Source organism: Lytechinus variegatus, chromosome 1 (assembly GCF_018143015.1).
Source record: "Lytechinus variegatus isolate NC3 chromosome 1, Lvar_3.0, whole genome shotgun sequence".
NCBI lineage: Eukaryota > Metazoa > Echinodermata > Echinoidea > Temnopleuroida > Toxopneustidae > Lytechinus > Lytechinus variegatus.
Genome location: NC_054740.1, coordinates 34,464,188 through 34,477,891, shown reverse-complemented (window position 1 = coordinate 34,477,891; position 13,704 = coordinate 34,464,188). Strand labels below are relative to the sequence as shown.

At 33.8% G+C, this 13,704-nt stretch overlaps 1 protein-coding gene across 4 annotated transcripts in view; it reads left to right on the top strand.

Moving 5' to 3' along the window:
- Positions 1–13,704, top strand: part of LOC121412306 (OTU domain-containing protein 4-like) — a 33,439-nt gene extending 19,735 nt beyond the window's left edge. For all 4 annotated transcript variants that reach the window (XM_041605195.1, XM_041605196.1, XM_041605194.1 and 1 more), the window contains 9 exons: positions 228–357; positions 1,354–1,422; positions 2,592–2,650; positions 3,097–3,277; positions 4,190–4,273; positions 4,722–4,762; positions 5,126–5,444; positions 5,850–6,032; positions 7,250–13,704. In XM_041605195.1, coding sequence (XP_041461129.1) covers positions 228–357; positions 1,354–1,422; positions 2,592–2,650; positions 3,097–3,277; positions 4,190–4,273; positions 4,722–4,762; positions 5,126–5,444; positions 5,850–6,032; positions 7,250–7,629 — 1,446 coding nt within the window. In that variant the 3' untranslated portion in view covers positions 7,630–13,704. The remainder of the gene's footprint in view (positions 1–227; positions 358–1,353; positions 1,423–2,591; positions 2,651–3,096; positions 3,278–4,189; positions 4,274–4,721; positions 4,763–5,125; positions 5,445–5,849; positions 6,033–7,249) is intronic.

Here is a 13,704-nt window from a genome sequence, read left to right as displayed (position 1 = left end):
ATCAGTGAGGGATGTAGCTGTATGAGATACAGTGCTTTGATGGGCCCACCATTGTGCAGGAACCGTAAAATCGTATTCTATCTATCCGGCTAGATCTGCTGCTGCTGCTGCGTCTTATTGCTACTTTGGCTAGGAATTCATGTTCTTTGAGACTTATAAAAAAAACCCACTATGTTAATGACAGAGATGGCTTGATAACACTTACACTTATTATTTCCATTGTGCAGTCCAACTGTGGACTTCAAGGTGGTCCAGGCAACAACCCAGCTCAATTCTGGAGTAAGATGAGGAAAGACGGTAGGAGAAGCATATCACCACAGCAACGGTTGGACTCGCCATCGCCACATATGACAGACAGTAAGAATGGGATGCTTTTCATAATAACAATGGAATTATTTAAGATAATGAAATTTTTTGTTTGTCCGATCCCATTTTTTTCCAATTCTTAGTTTACTTCAATACCTGCTCAAGCCAAGATTAATTGATAGCATTACGACTTTTCACAGGATATTCCCACATATAGGGGATGAGACGTACATAATTTATGAAATTACCAAACAGTTAAAAAAGCAGTAGAAATAAAAAATCAAATGAAAACAAGAAGAAAGGAAATATTAATGAAACCGTGAGAGCAAGAGTAATAATAATGATATGATCTCTTTTGCTCATAGTAGGCTCATTTGTAATAAAGTTCTTCATGAGGGCCCGTCTGTTATCTCAGCATTACCAGGTACACATAATACACCAAGATAGAGGTGGTAAAGGGGGATAAATGCATTGCGGGAGGAAAGTCACTAGTTTTATGAAATACGATATGGAAGAAATTGTCTGTAGTTGTCATCCTTATTGTTCGAGCAGTGTTAAATTTTATGTTCTTTATTAAAAATGTTAAAGATAAATTCCAGTATTGGTAACAATCTCAAAATGACATTTTACAGAATCTAATATAATGACCACCCAAGTGTCTTTATGAATAAAAAATATGTGCCAAAGGATTCTGGAAGAAATTGTGTAATTGCTGAGAAATAAGCAAAATAAGCGCGGATTCGGTCACTTCCGTCGGGTCTTTATTCCAGCAATAATAATACACTGTCCCACGTATGCCTATCTGTGTTTGTGATCTTCAGTGTGAAAATTTTTCAGCGTAGATTTCAAGATTTCACAAAGTTCAGTTTATATAACTGTACCAGATCTAGATCCTCGATGATATACTGACAATTAAGCCTGGTTTTACAGACTTTCTCATGAAATCAGTGTTTACTGCAACTACTGGCATTTCTCTTTAAGATATAAGATGATTAATTAGCAACAGAAGAAGTCAAATTGACATTGTAAATCTAATTTTTTGTGTAGAGAGAGGATCTGATCCTATGGATGCCATGTTACCAGGGCAGTTTCAGGATATTATGCTGTCAAGTCAAGGTAAAGTAATTTTTCAATACTTTGGCGATTTCTTTTTTTTTTAATATAACAACAATCCAATATAATGAGTGATTTTAATGTAGTATAAATTTGCAGTTGCTTAACTCTATCTAGGCCGCGGTAATTTGGGAGTTCATATGGGGGGGCCTCCCAGGCCCCCCTTAAGATCTTGTTGGTCGTCGACCGTGCGATCGCGCCGAAAAATTGGCACGCGGGTTGCCTGGGACATAATCTACAAGATTGTATTGTAATTTATTTCATGTGAATCGCCATTAAGTAATTATGCTAATTTATGCGTAATTAGTATGCAAAATCATACTTTTTCCTCTTACTCCCTAAATAAAGCTCCAAATGTACTAATTTTTGGTATAGAAACCCTTTGTGGTGTTCTTAGCAAGCGTACATGAATAAAATTGCAATATAAAATCATTTTCTTATGTATTATATTGTTTTTTGCAATTTCTTATGTATTTCTTTTTTCGACCTTTTCTTTTTCATTGTTTTTTCAATGAAATTTGTTAGGGACACTTCTGAGACTATAAAAAGCATAAAATAAATACATTTAGACCAGCAAAACTAAAAATAATCATACATTTATGAATATTGGTTGAAAACACAATTTGCATGGAATTTGTACACAAATCCACGTTTTTGAGCAATTTTTGGTCTGACATGCACTTACATAATGTTGCGTAACTTTGGAACCACGTATCCGGGTGACGCAAAATTGGTCTCAAAAGTTGCGCAAAATTTGAAAGTAAAAATTCAGTGAGCGGCACGGTCAAAAAATTTCGCACGGCAAAAATATCGCGCGATTCGTTGGGGGGGCCTCCGAGCCCCGGCCTTGATAGGGACCTATGAAATTAAGTGCACAATGTTTACTCTCTAATGAACAATGAAAGATTATAATTTTTTGATTAGTCGGGTATTCCTGAATGCTTATGCATTATTTTTGTGTTCTCATGTGTGATATTGTGACTTCAATTTCATCATTTACACTTTTATTAAGAAATAAATGGATTCAAACTAGTTGTTATTTGAGAAAATAAATCACTGTACATGGACCACTTTCTGCATGAAATTTGGAATAATGCAAAGATTGCCCTGATAAATGCACTTGACATCAGCTTTTGATCATTTTTATTGTGACTTCAATGTTGTCTTGACAGATCAAAGGGGCCTAGATGCGGGTTGTATGGATCAACGTTATAGTCCAATTACCACCATTGTAAGTAGAACGATAAACCTGTCAAATAGAGACTAGACTGATTTTTTTTTTTTTTCAATTGAAATTTGACTTGTATTGAAAAGCTTTCACTTCTAAGGATGCAATCATTATCAAAATGGCGCTGCATATGACATAGTTGCTGATTCAGCATTATGATTAGGCATAAGATCGTTTTCTTATGTCAGCATATGACAGATTGATGAGTATGTTTACCTTTTGTTTATTCTGAATGTTTTAAATTGGCCCTGTAATGCCCCCCATTGAGCTCATATGTTGACTAAAACGTAATCTAATTACCAATGCCTTTCACTCTACACTGCACAGACAGATGATGGCATGATATGTACACCCATCTACCTCAGTCTATACCATGAGTGCTAACCCCTCTCTGTTCGATTCAATTTTGATCTAATTACCAATGTCTCTCACCACACACTGTTGCACAGACTGATGATGGCATGATACACCCCTCCACCTCACCATCCATACCTAAGAGCGCTACACCGTCTAGTCTTAGTGTCAGCCCCTCTCTAGACCCACAATCAGGGTCTCCTCCTACCATAGCTCCGGCAGGGTACGTGCCACCTATGGCAATGGGACTACCATTCTACCATTTCTTCATTTCATGTGAGTATTGGGACACTCGGGGTTTTGATTGTGTACATTACTGATGTAGGTCTATATATGACACTAAAATTATATTAAGAATTGTTGTTTTCTTTAAATATAATGAAAAAAAATCATCTTCCACGTTTGTTTCATTCATTTCCACATTTTATAAAAAGAACATTACAAAACAGTGCATTAATGGCATTACAGAATACACCAGTAGTACAATATATACATAAAAATATTCAATGCCCCAAGAAAAACATTACATGAAGCAATAAACTGAAATCTAAATACTTATTTACAAACAGACAAGAAGAGAAACAGTATGTAAATGTAGGGGATCATTTTGGAAGTTAAAAACTTATAACATAATCCCAATTTTATCAATAAAAACTTTTAGTTTTGCAGAAAAAGACTGGAAAAAAGATTGGAATGAGATCTCTAAGTACTTTAAAGATATATTATCTTGTTAATCAAGAATATGTCTTGTTCATTCATAATGAATTAACTTTTTTCTATTCCCTGAGAAGCATTCCAGGAAGACTTTATGAATTAAAATGCTAGGCATACACATCTGCTTTCGCCAAACAATGCTGAAAAACATGCTGTTAAAAGTAGTTTAACAGTACAATTATGTATGTGTACTTCACGATTTTCACAAGATTTGTTTAAGATTTTACAAGGAGGTGGGGTTTTTTTTTATACAAAGTTAACTTTCCATGTTTAGTTTAGTGATATGTTTGTCGATTAGATTTATTTTTTTTACAGGGCATTGAACTATTTTAGGCATGAGACATTCCCCTAACTATATTTCAGTTAAATAGTTTTTTGTTTAATTCATTCATAAGATTGTTTTCTCGGATGTGATGCTTGCCTTTATGTATAATTGATATAAAGGAATGACTATTTGATTTGTCTTGCTTACAGTGACAGACTGGAATATATCAGGAAATGTCAACTTCAACACACAAATTTCACGAGATCCAAACGGCAGTGATCTACCACTATCAGGTATGTACCCTTTTTTCATCTGTTGTACAATTGCTCCACTTCAGTTCCTTATTATCAAAGCAACACTCCAACTTTATTTAAACAGTAGATAAAAAGCATTTTTAACCCTTTCTACAGTATATTCTGCATAAATCAAGCTTCTAAGTCCAGTTATGCCCAGGTCAGACAGATCTGTGATCCCCAGAAAACTAAGATCGTCAGATTCACCTATATTTTATCTTCAAAACAGAAAAAAGTCTAAAATATCAAAATATAGATGATAACATGAAAATGCTTTTCAACAATAAAAGAACACTGTGCAAGCCTTGATGCAAACCTTTTCTTGAACCCAAACCATAGGTATTTTATTTTGATTCATTATGTATTTTCTTGGTATTGTGCATGTAATTCAAACTTGAAGCTGGTATTTGTTATTGATTTATCAATTTCTGATTGCAATTTTGAACAGATATCAGCACATCTCGATTCTTCTTCAATTTGGGTGTCGAGGTAAGAATTTAAAAATCATCATTACAGAACCCCATTTTGATGGAAATAATGTCACTTCATGATAATTGTAGCAATGGCTGTTTTTCAATTGCAATGAAAAATTACCTTTTTGTAAGACATGGACATGTACCATACTTACCTTTCTGATTTTCTTGTATTTATATTAGATTCATAGGGTATTTATTTGTGTGCAAGTCATGTTCGTTTGTTTTGGTTTTGGTTTTGGTTTTATGTTGCTCTTTTATGTTAAAAAGTCTTTATAATATTCTTCAATTTTAATTGTTCAAGACAATCAAACTGTAATTAATCTCTTTCTATGTATTCAACCCATTCCTCTCCTTCCATCTCCCAAACTGTCATTAGTACTACCGAAGGGTTTGTATGATCCAGCAGCTACAACACCAACAGTGCTACCAATTCCCTGCATCAGGTCATTTCCCCCAACAACAGCAGCCTCCACAACATGGAACCTCCCCAGCCTACACCCACGTGATGCCCCATGCCACTGGTGTCGGCATGGTTGGCCCACCTATGGGCGGTGGTGGTGGTAAGGCTGTGTATGATGTAGGAGGTGGAGTTGCAGTTCTCACCTCTGGTGGTTGCGGTGCTGGTGGTGCCAGTAGTGGAGGAGCAGGTGGACAAGAAGACGAAGACCAGCAGGATGGACAGGTTGGATATGAGGGTGAGATTATGTTTTTTCTTCCTTGTTGCTCAGGATTTGTGTCGTGCTTAGGTGGTGAGTATAGTGATATGGAAGATGATGATGAGAATGATGATTAGGAGGAGGTTGAGAATGATGAGGATGACAAGATTGATGATGGATGATAATGACTGATTACTACTATGATTAAATGACGATCTTGATAATGGTGATGATTGATGAGGAGAAGAAGGAGGGTGATGATGACCATGAATATGATGGTGATGATTGTGATGATGATAATGGAGATGGACATGATCATGATTAATGACTTTCTGCCCATTACAGGACAGTTCCTCTAGATCCAAGCCGTTCATCAACTGCCTCCCCAAACAGTCCATCTTGCAAGAGTTTTAACTTCAAATTGTCACTATCTTCCATTCACAGCTCATGGTGGTCAAGGAAGAAACTTCAACCAGAGCTACATGTCTGAGCCGATACCCATCAACAGTACAGCTATATCTCAACCTAACAGTACTGTTTATGGTAACATGTGCAATGTAGGAGGTGAAACCTATGTCCCTGTGGCCTACCAGTCGCAAGGAATGCCGCAGCAAAGCCCAGTTCCAGGTTAGTTTGCCCAGTCACACTAGTACTTGTTGAAATGCTTGTTACAGTGAAAATACCAAGAACAGCATCTAGAGAGTATTAAATCTAGAGAGCATTAAATGTAGAGTATTAATGATTTACTCTGAATATTTTGTCAAATGGGATAAAAAATGATTAAACCTCTTTATAGTGGAAGTCATTGACATAAATGATAATACAGTCCGACCTCTCTTATCCGGACACGTTGGGACCAGCACCAATCCGGATAAGGGATTTATCCGGATCTGGGAGACCCAATATAAAATACACACAGCTGCTCAGTCGGCTGCCTCCCCAGGCCAACGGCGGTAGCTACACTATCTTAGTGCGCGTACAGACAGTATTCACTGCAGTTTCAGTGCAAATTATAGGCAGTGTTTTTACAGAAATGAAGTCGATCGATGGCCAAAACTCTTGGATAAATTACCTGCTTAAATGACTGAGGTATACATCGAGCATACCTCGAAAGAAAGAGAATGACTCGATGACACCAAGTTTTACAATTAGATCATCGCGGCAGGTATCGCAGCTTCGCAATGTCAGCCATTATTACACAGGCTGTAGGCTCAAACATGTTAGATGGCGCTGTCCGTATTGAGGCCTGACGTTAGCTAGCGAGGCATATGTTGTTTTTCCTGCGTAGCAAAAAGAGAAACATGATGAAATGTTTGCGCTGCACCCTGATTCACTGGAAATTATCATGCCTAAGTTCTTTTGGTGATTTGGGTGAGATATTTTCATGAAAAATAATTTTGTTGTAGGTTGACTATATTGGGAAATATATGTAATCAAAGTGAGTTTACGTATAGGATTGAGTTTAGATTGAAATCTCATTTCCTCACGTACTAGAGTGAATTGAAAAAAAAAAAAACTCAGCAATTGTGCATCCGGATAATAGAGAGATCCGGATAAGGGAGGCCGAATAAGAGAGGTCGGACTGTACTGAGAATAAAAATAGGAATTTATGTAGCATGATCTGTGTAAAAACAGATTGTTGTTGATTTTTACCTTTTAAATGCAAAGTGGTGGTTCAAAGATATACATTTATGAGAATCATTTTTTACTTTGATTTTTTCTGAATCTATACAAAAACACACTGAAACTTACTCAGAAATATGCCTATGAAAGTGAAAGATTTGTTTGGAGATTAAACTACAGTTGTAGTCATTGAATGATTAAAATTGCTCTTTTCCACACAGCCAATCAGATGGGAGTGGCATCTACTACCCAGAACCCTTACATGTACTCACACCCAGTAACCCCACCCATGGGGTACACAGGGGGTAAGATGCTGCCACACCCAAACCCCCAAGCAGCTTATTCTCCCAACAACCCTGTTACCTATGTCCAGATGGCCTCACCTGCAGTGTCTCACCAGCAGCAACATCATCCACCACATCAACAACAAACCTGCTTGGCCATGCAAAACAACCAAGGCAATGTTGTAGCAGCATCAAGCAGTGGCCAGTATTCAACTCACAGCACCTCGGTGGTAAGCAACAGCAGTTGCAGCAGCCAAGATAGCGGTATCCTGAGCTGCAGTCCTCCGCAGGTGCCGTATGCCGCAAGTGGCCAGTAATGACTTGACCTTCGGCCTGGGTGGTGAGCAACTTAGTGGTAAGCCACATATAAGGAACAATTACTGAACCTGTTGGATAGAATTGTAAATGTCAGCAAGTCATCCATTGTGTTAGATCTGAAATAATGGAATGCATATAATACATCTATGAAAATGATGCAATGGTGCTATCAGTAACAAAGACTACAGGAGCGTGATTGTGTTAACTGAGTAGAGTCTGAAGAAAATGATTGTGAATGCCTACAAGTTATTTTTCTGCAAATTATTTGGTTGTTTGCAGTTTATAAATGAAGTATTTTTGAGATGTGCCTTATTTAGGAAAATGTTGTACAAATTGGTGTTCTTTCGTGACAAGGTGTTCTTGCGTGACTGATCTGTTGAAAATGTAGTAGGTCATGAACTTAAATTGGTGGTGGAAAAGCCCTTTGAGGCAAAGAGTTTATGCAATTACAATACTAAAATTGATGGTGGATTAGCCCTTTGAGGCAAAGAGTTTATGCAATAACAGTTGAGGGGTTTTTTTATGTTGAAAGTAAAATGTAATTTTACTGTTGCTTTAAACAATTTTACTTTTTTTACTTTGATCTTTCTCTTCATTAAATACTATTTGATTATTTCCTCATTGATTACACGCATTCATCCTTATGCATGTATGTACATGGACAAAATACAGCTCGCATTAGTTTAATATACGTTAACTAGTTTAACATACTGGAAATAGTTCAAAAGGAATTGTGCAGAAAAAGATGTATATAATAATGTATGTATTTGAGATCTATACTAAGCACATGTAAAAAAGAAATTTGAAAAGGCAATTGGAAATGTTTTCCACATTTAAGTAAGTATGATATAAAATTTGGCCACCGCAACTTTCCTATTGGCAATGATGGAAAGAAAGAGAAAGGTGGATTGAATATATGGTATCTTCCACATTGCAAATATTCCTTCCTGAGACTGGTTTCTTCTGAATTCATTAATACAGTACATTTACATTGTTATTATTATAATCTGAAATGAATGTGCACTGCCTATTAGAAGTAACACACAACTAATAACCATGTTTGGGGTTTTTTTTTACATAAAAGTACAACAAATATAAGTTAAAACATCTCAACCATTTCTTGATCTATATTTGTAGATTTCTTTTCTGCATAATTTTTACCTAAACTTGACAATTGACAATTAAAATGAGAATTTTTAAAGTAAAATGAATACTCCTCCCCTCCCCTCCAGCTATTAATTTATGTCTTCCATGTTGATTATCTACAACATGATACTTCAAAACATTCCCATAGATATGTATATACCACAATATATGATATTTTTTGATATATACTCAAGAATGCCATGCATCTTAATATATAAAACTGAGAAAAATGTGCCATCATATATTGTTTGAAAACAGTATGGGAGATGTAAAATTTATAACTTGTCTTATAGATACCTAAGCTAGGCGCTGGATTGAACTTGAAATCAAAGAAAATTTGGAAAAAACTGTTGGTCGAATGCTTGGGTGCTTCTTTAGATTCAAATTATCTTCATACATAACATGCATTTCATCAGAAATATATGCTACATGTGTCTATGCTTAATATGCATTTTATAATTGTTTACTCCCATGTTGTTAACGTGAATTCCTAGTTTAGATTTTTTTGCGATGTATTTATCTTGTGTTTTGTTATGTTGAATAATGGGTTGTGCTCCAAAACAAAACAGGGTGACCTAGTTTACAAAGCAATTGTTCCTGTAGTATTTTGTCACATCTAAAAATATTAGGAGTTTGTTTATCTGTGTGCATTTATAGTCTGAACTTGTTGATTCATTTGAACACAAAACTAACTGATCAACATACTAGCAATGATTGAGTTTGGTTACTGGCTTTCAACCTTGTTTGTGATTCTAATGGTTTAGTTATTTGATAGTCCCTTTGAAGTAGTGATGCAATGACATTTTTTCTTCAACATACAGTAACTGTTTACAAAGTTTGTATTTAACTACGTGATGTTTGAAAATAAACTGTCTTGCAATGCTATTTATGTTTTTTTTTTAAACTTATCACTCATGTTTTCAAGTATGTGTAAATTTAAGAGGCATTTGCAGTTATGTTTATGATATATTTTGTTTGATATTCCATTTGAATACTTTGCTAAAAGATTTGTAAAATATTTTTTTTCATAACATAGTTTGTAAACTATTGGGGAGTGGTGAGAACCTAATTTGAGATGTTCTCTTTAGTAACAGCTGGAATCAGACCAAATGTGTGAATGCCTTAATTTCTGTAATGTTTATATACATGTATTTGCCAAATTTAATATACATTCCTTCCAAAATATTTTAAACTTGTGTTGAAAATTTTGTTTGTTTTTTAACTTGCCATTTAATTTTTCAGATACATGTAAAATTGACACCAAGTTTCAGTCAACTCATTTAATTGAAAGTATAAAAGCATTTACAGGAAAGTAGATCTTTTCAAGCAACTGAGAAATTTTTAGATCAGTTATAATTATTGATAAAGTAGTTTCATGTAAACAGGGTGTTGTAAAGGTAGTTGGTAACAGCATGTAGTTATTAAACATGAATTTCAACTGTCCAGGAGGAAAAAGAAAATTACACTCTTATTATAATAACCAACTCATGCATCAAAGGGTAATATGTACATATATATGATGTCAAGATTTAATTTAAATGTGTAGTTTGTATGTATTAAAAATTGGCTGAAAACTATTGTCAAGAATTGCTTTACTTCTAGCATATAGGAAACAGATGTGTGCGATTATTTTTTAAAATGACAAAAGAAAATATGTACACCACTATTATTTTGATATAAGTATTTAAAATGTCAGCTGAAAATAAAGAAGCACTTGGTAAAATTTGTAGATGAATCTGTCATTTTGACAAAATGAGACTCCTTGTAGAGTTAGAATAGTAGAATATCTGTTTTTGATGACATGCTATTTTTACAAGGATTGAGTTGATTCAGTTTTTTTAGTTGAAGAGCGAACATTTCACCACGTGAATTTCCTCACAGACATCCCATTTATGTGTATAGCAAATGTAAAAAGATGCTAATAATGTCCAGTGCTCATGTATGTAAACACTGCATGTGCAGTTCGCCAGACAATTTTTTTTCTAAGAAATTGGAGCATGGTGTATTTATCTGTTAGTAGGAACACATATTTCCTGACATGCAGTTTGAGTTTGAGAAATTCCTGTGTGCTAAACCAGTAGCCTACCTATATGAATATTAGAGACCAAAATTATATGTGCAAAGGACTTGTCATTGAGTGAACATACATGTATATGAAAAGAAGAAAATCACTCCTCTTTACAGTTATTTAAATGTATGATGTCTTTGTTTCCAGCATCTAATAATATGCAGCTGTTTTTTTTATTGACTTGTATTCAAGCTAAGGGATGTTTTATTGTTTTATTTTTATATCCAACAGACAAAGAACTGTTTTAAGTTAGTATGACCAAGCTGTTTTTATATTTTTTTTTTCTTGCTTTATAATGAAAGTGATATGGGAGAGAAATATCCCCATAAAACAGCTATGTCAATAAAGTTGTTGAAACTTGTTAATCTTGTTACCTTGAAATGTATATATATATGAAATATATTATCTTTATACCAAAGCTTGTGCCAAAACATATATTCGCAGGAAGCACTGCTTGAAGAGAAAGTCTAAAGAAAGGGTTATTTTGTAACATGGAATTTCAATTTCAATGATACATTCATAATATTGATATTAATTCCTGAAAGAAAGAACATATTTTTATCTTCTACCAGATCCAGAGTTGCGTGCCTTATATACATATATTTTAAGAGAACAATTGAAATTGTGTAACGCTCTGTCCTGTATGGAGGAAAAGTCGATAGAAAAGAAATTAACAATCGGTTAACTACTACTTTTGTTAGAATATTGTAAAGTCGAAGTAAATTGTTTATGTTAAGGATGCAAAAGAAAACATTTAAAGTATGAAGCTAGGATGAAAAAAGTACTTTATGATATTTGCAGTTACGTGTATATGTAGGCCCTATCATCAAATATTATATTGATTTGATATGAATTTGCAACGATGATAAAAGAAATACAAGATAAAGCAACATTAACAGGCTTTATTTTAAGTATTCTTTTCAATCTATTTTCGAAGATTGGTAAGTACTTAAAAATTAGATTTATGTTGAAAAAACAATCCAGTGGATTATGAAATATTGTTTCAAATTGCATACTTCAATGAGTCTAGAGTTCTTTTTTTGGCAGGTCTTATTTTCGTTGCCTTGAAAAAGAAATTAAAAAGTATGAAAAGGTAAAATAACAAAAGTTTGCTATTGAAGATAATTAGTTACTTTATTATTAATGTAAATTGTAACAAGTGTTGGTGACATTCATTTTTACCACAGACTTTAATATCTAGTGACAAGTATCGCTGTAGTTTAAAATACCCAAACTATGCTAAATAAGTTCGGGTAACATTATCAAGTAGTTTATTGATAATTTATTTTATGAAAAAAGGAATGGAAATTATCTCTGTCAGACCAGTAGGAAGCAGGTGGAACATTATCACATTACTTAAGTCCTTACAGTCAGATGCTAATCATTTTCATTGATTTAATATTAGTCATTTTCTGTAAAGTAGCATAAAGTTATGCAATTTAGAGACTCAAATATCTTGCATTTAAATTCTTGTAAATGTCTTCATGATTTTTATAAAAGTGAATGAGAAATTGTTCCTCATTATGTCAGTATGATTTAGATTAAACAAGTTAGATGTACAAAGGAAAACAGAAAAAAAAGTGCCAAAAAGATAAGGCATGCCATTCTGAAACAAAAACATTCTTTTGATCTCTTTTTATTAAAAAAAGCTTTGAGCTCGTTGAAAAGTCGAAAAGGAGACTTTGGTACTATTAAAGAAACTTTCTTTTCAGCTAAAAGAAGGTAGTTGTGACTACACAACAAAAGTGTACCATATTGTATAAAAAATATTTTGGGATGAATATAGACTGAAGAAACTTTCAGGATACAATGAAGTAGAAATAAAAGTCCAATATAATTCACAGTAATTTGATCTTTACAAAACTATACACAACCTTTATGTGAGGAGCAGATCATGTGTACTAGTCATACATTTATATCAGTCCTAACTTAGGTTGATATGACTAATTCTTTTTAAACACATCTAAAATATTCAAAAATATATCACAAAAATATGATAAGCACATGCATTTTGTATTCTAACCTCCCCAATGAAAAACCCAAGAAGTATTCTGCTTGTTAATTTCACCTCACACTTTGACATAAAATTGAATGATCAGAAATTGCAGGATTCTTCAAAAGTTTAGTTAATGAAACAAATGGTTTGGATAGATTGATTTAGATAATTATAAAAAAAAGTTCTCTTCATAGTTCACAGCAAAAATATGAGTCCAGTACAAGATGTGGTTTTCTCTCTGAAACTGATCTACTTTTTACTTGGCGATTGTTTTTAAAAATGGATAATCATCAGTTACAGTGATTTTTTGTTTCCACTTTGAAAGATATTTTACCTTAGGGTATTAGTGTGTCAAGTTAGCTTGCATGTCTGAGTCAATTCTTCTTTGTGGGTGGAACAAAAACAAACTATAAGCCACTTGTGACTATGAATCCTTTTAATTCATTTTACCATCTTATGGGCTGATAAGTTTTACTTGCCTTTTTCTTAAGTAACTCTTGTGCAAATTATAGCTCACCACAACAGATGGTGGAGTTTTGTGTAACTTATTCAAAGAAATTTATATTTTATTTCTTACATACATTTCAAAGGATTTATCTTTTAACAAAATCTTTACAACTTTTTATATTTATGTTTTGATCTTATTTAATAAGGCACTTTTCATTCTCATTAGATAAATTTCTGAATATGTCACTGCATATAGTATATTTTTGTTGTATAGCTGGAACTATTTTCCCATAAATTTTTGAACTTTTGAGCTTAACTTAATGGTGAAAAATAACTCGCCATTTTAAATCTTGCAAGTGTACATATATTTGCATCTTAACTACTAACTTGAAAATTATATTTTCAGAGAAAGAAAAA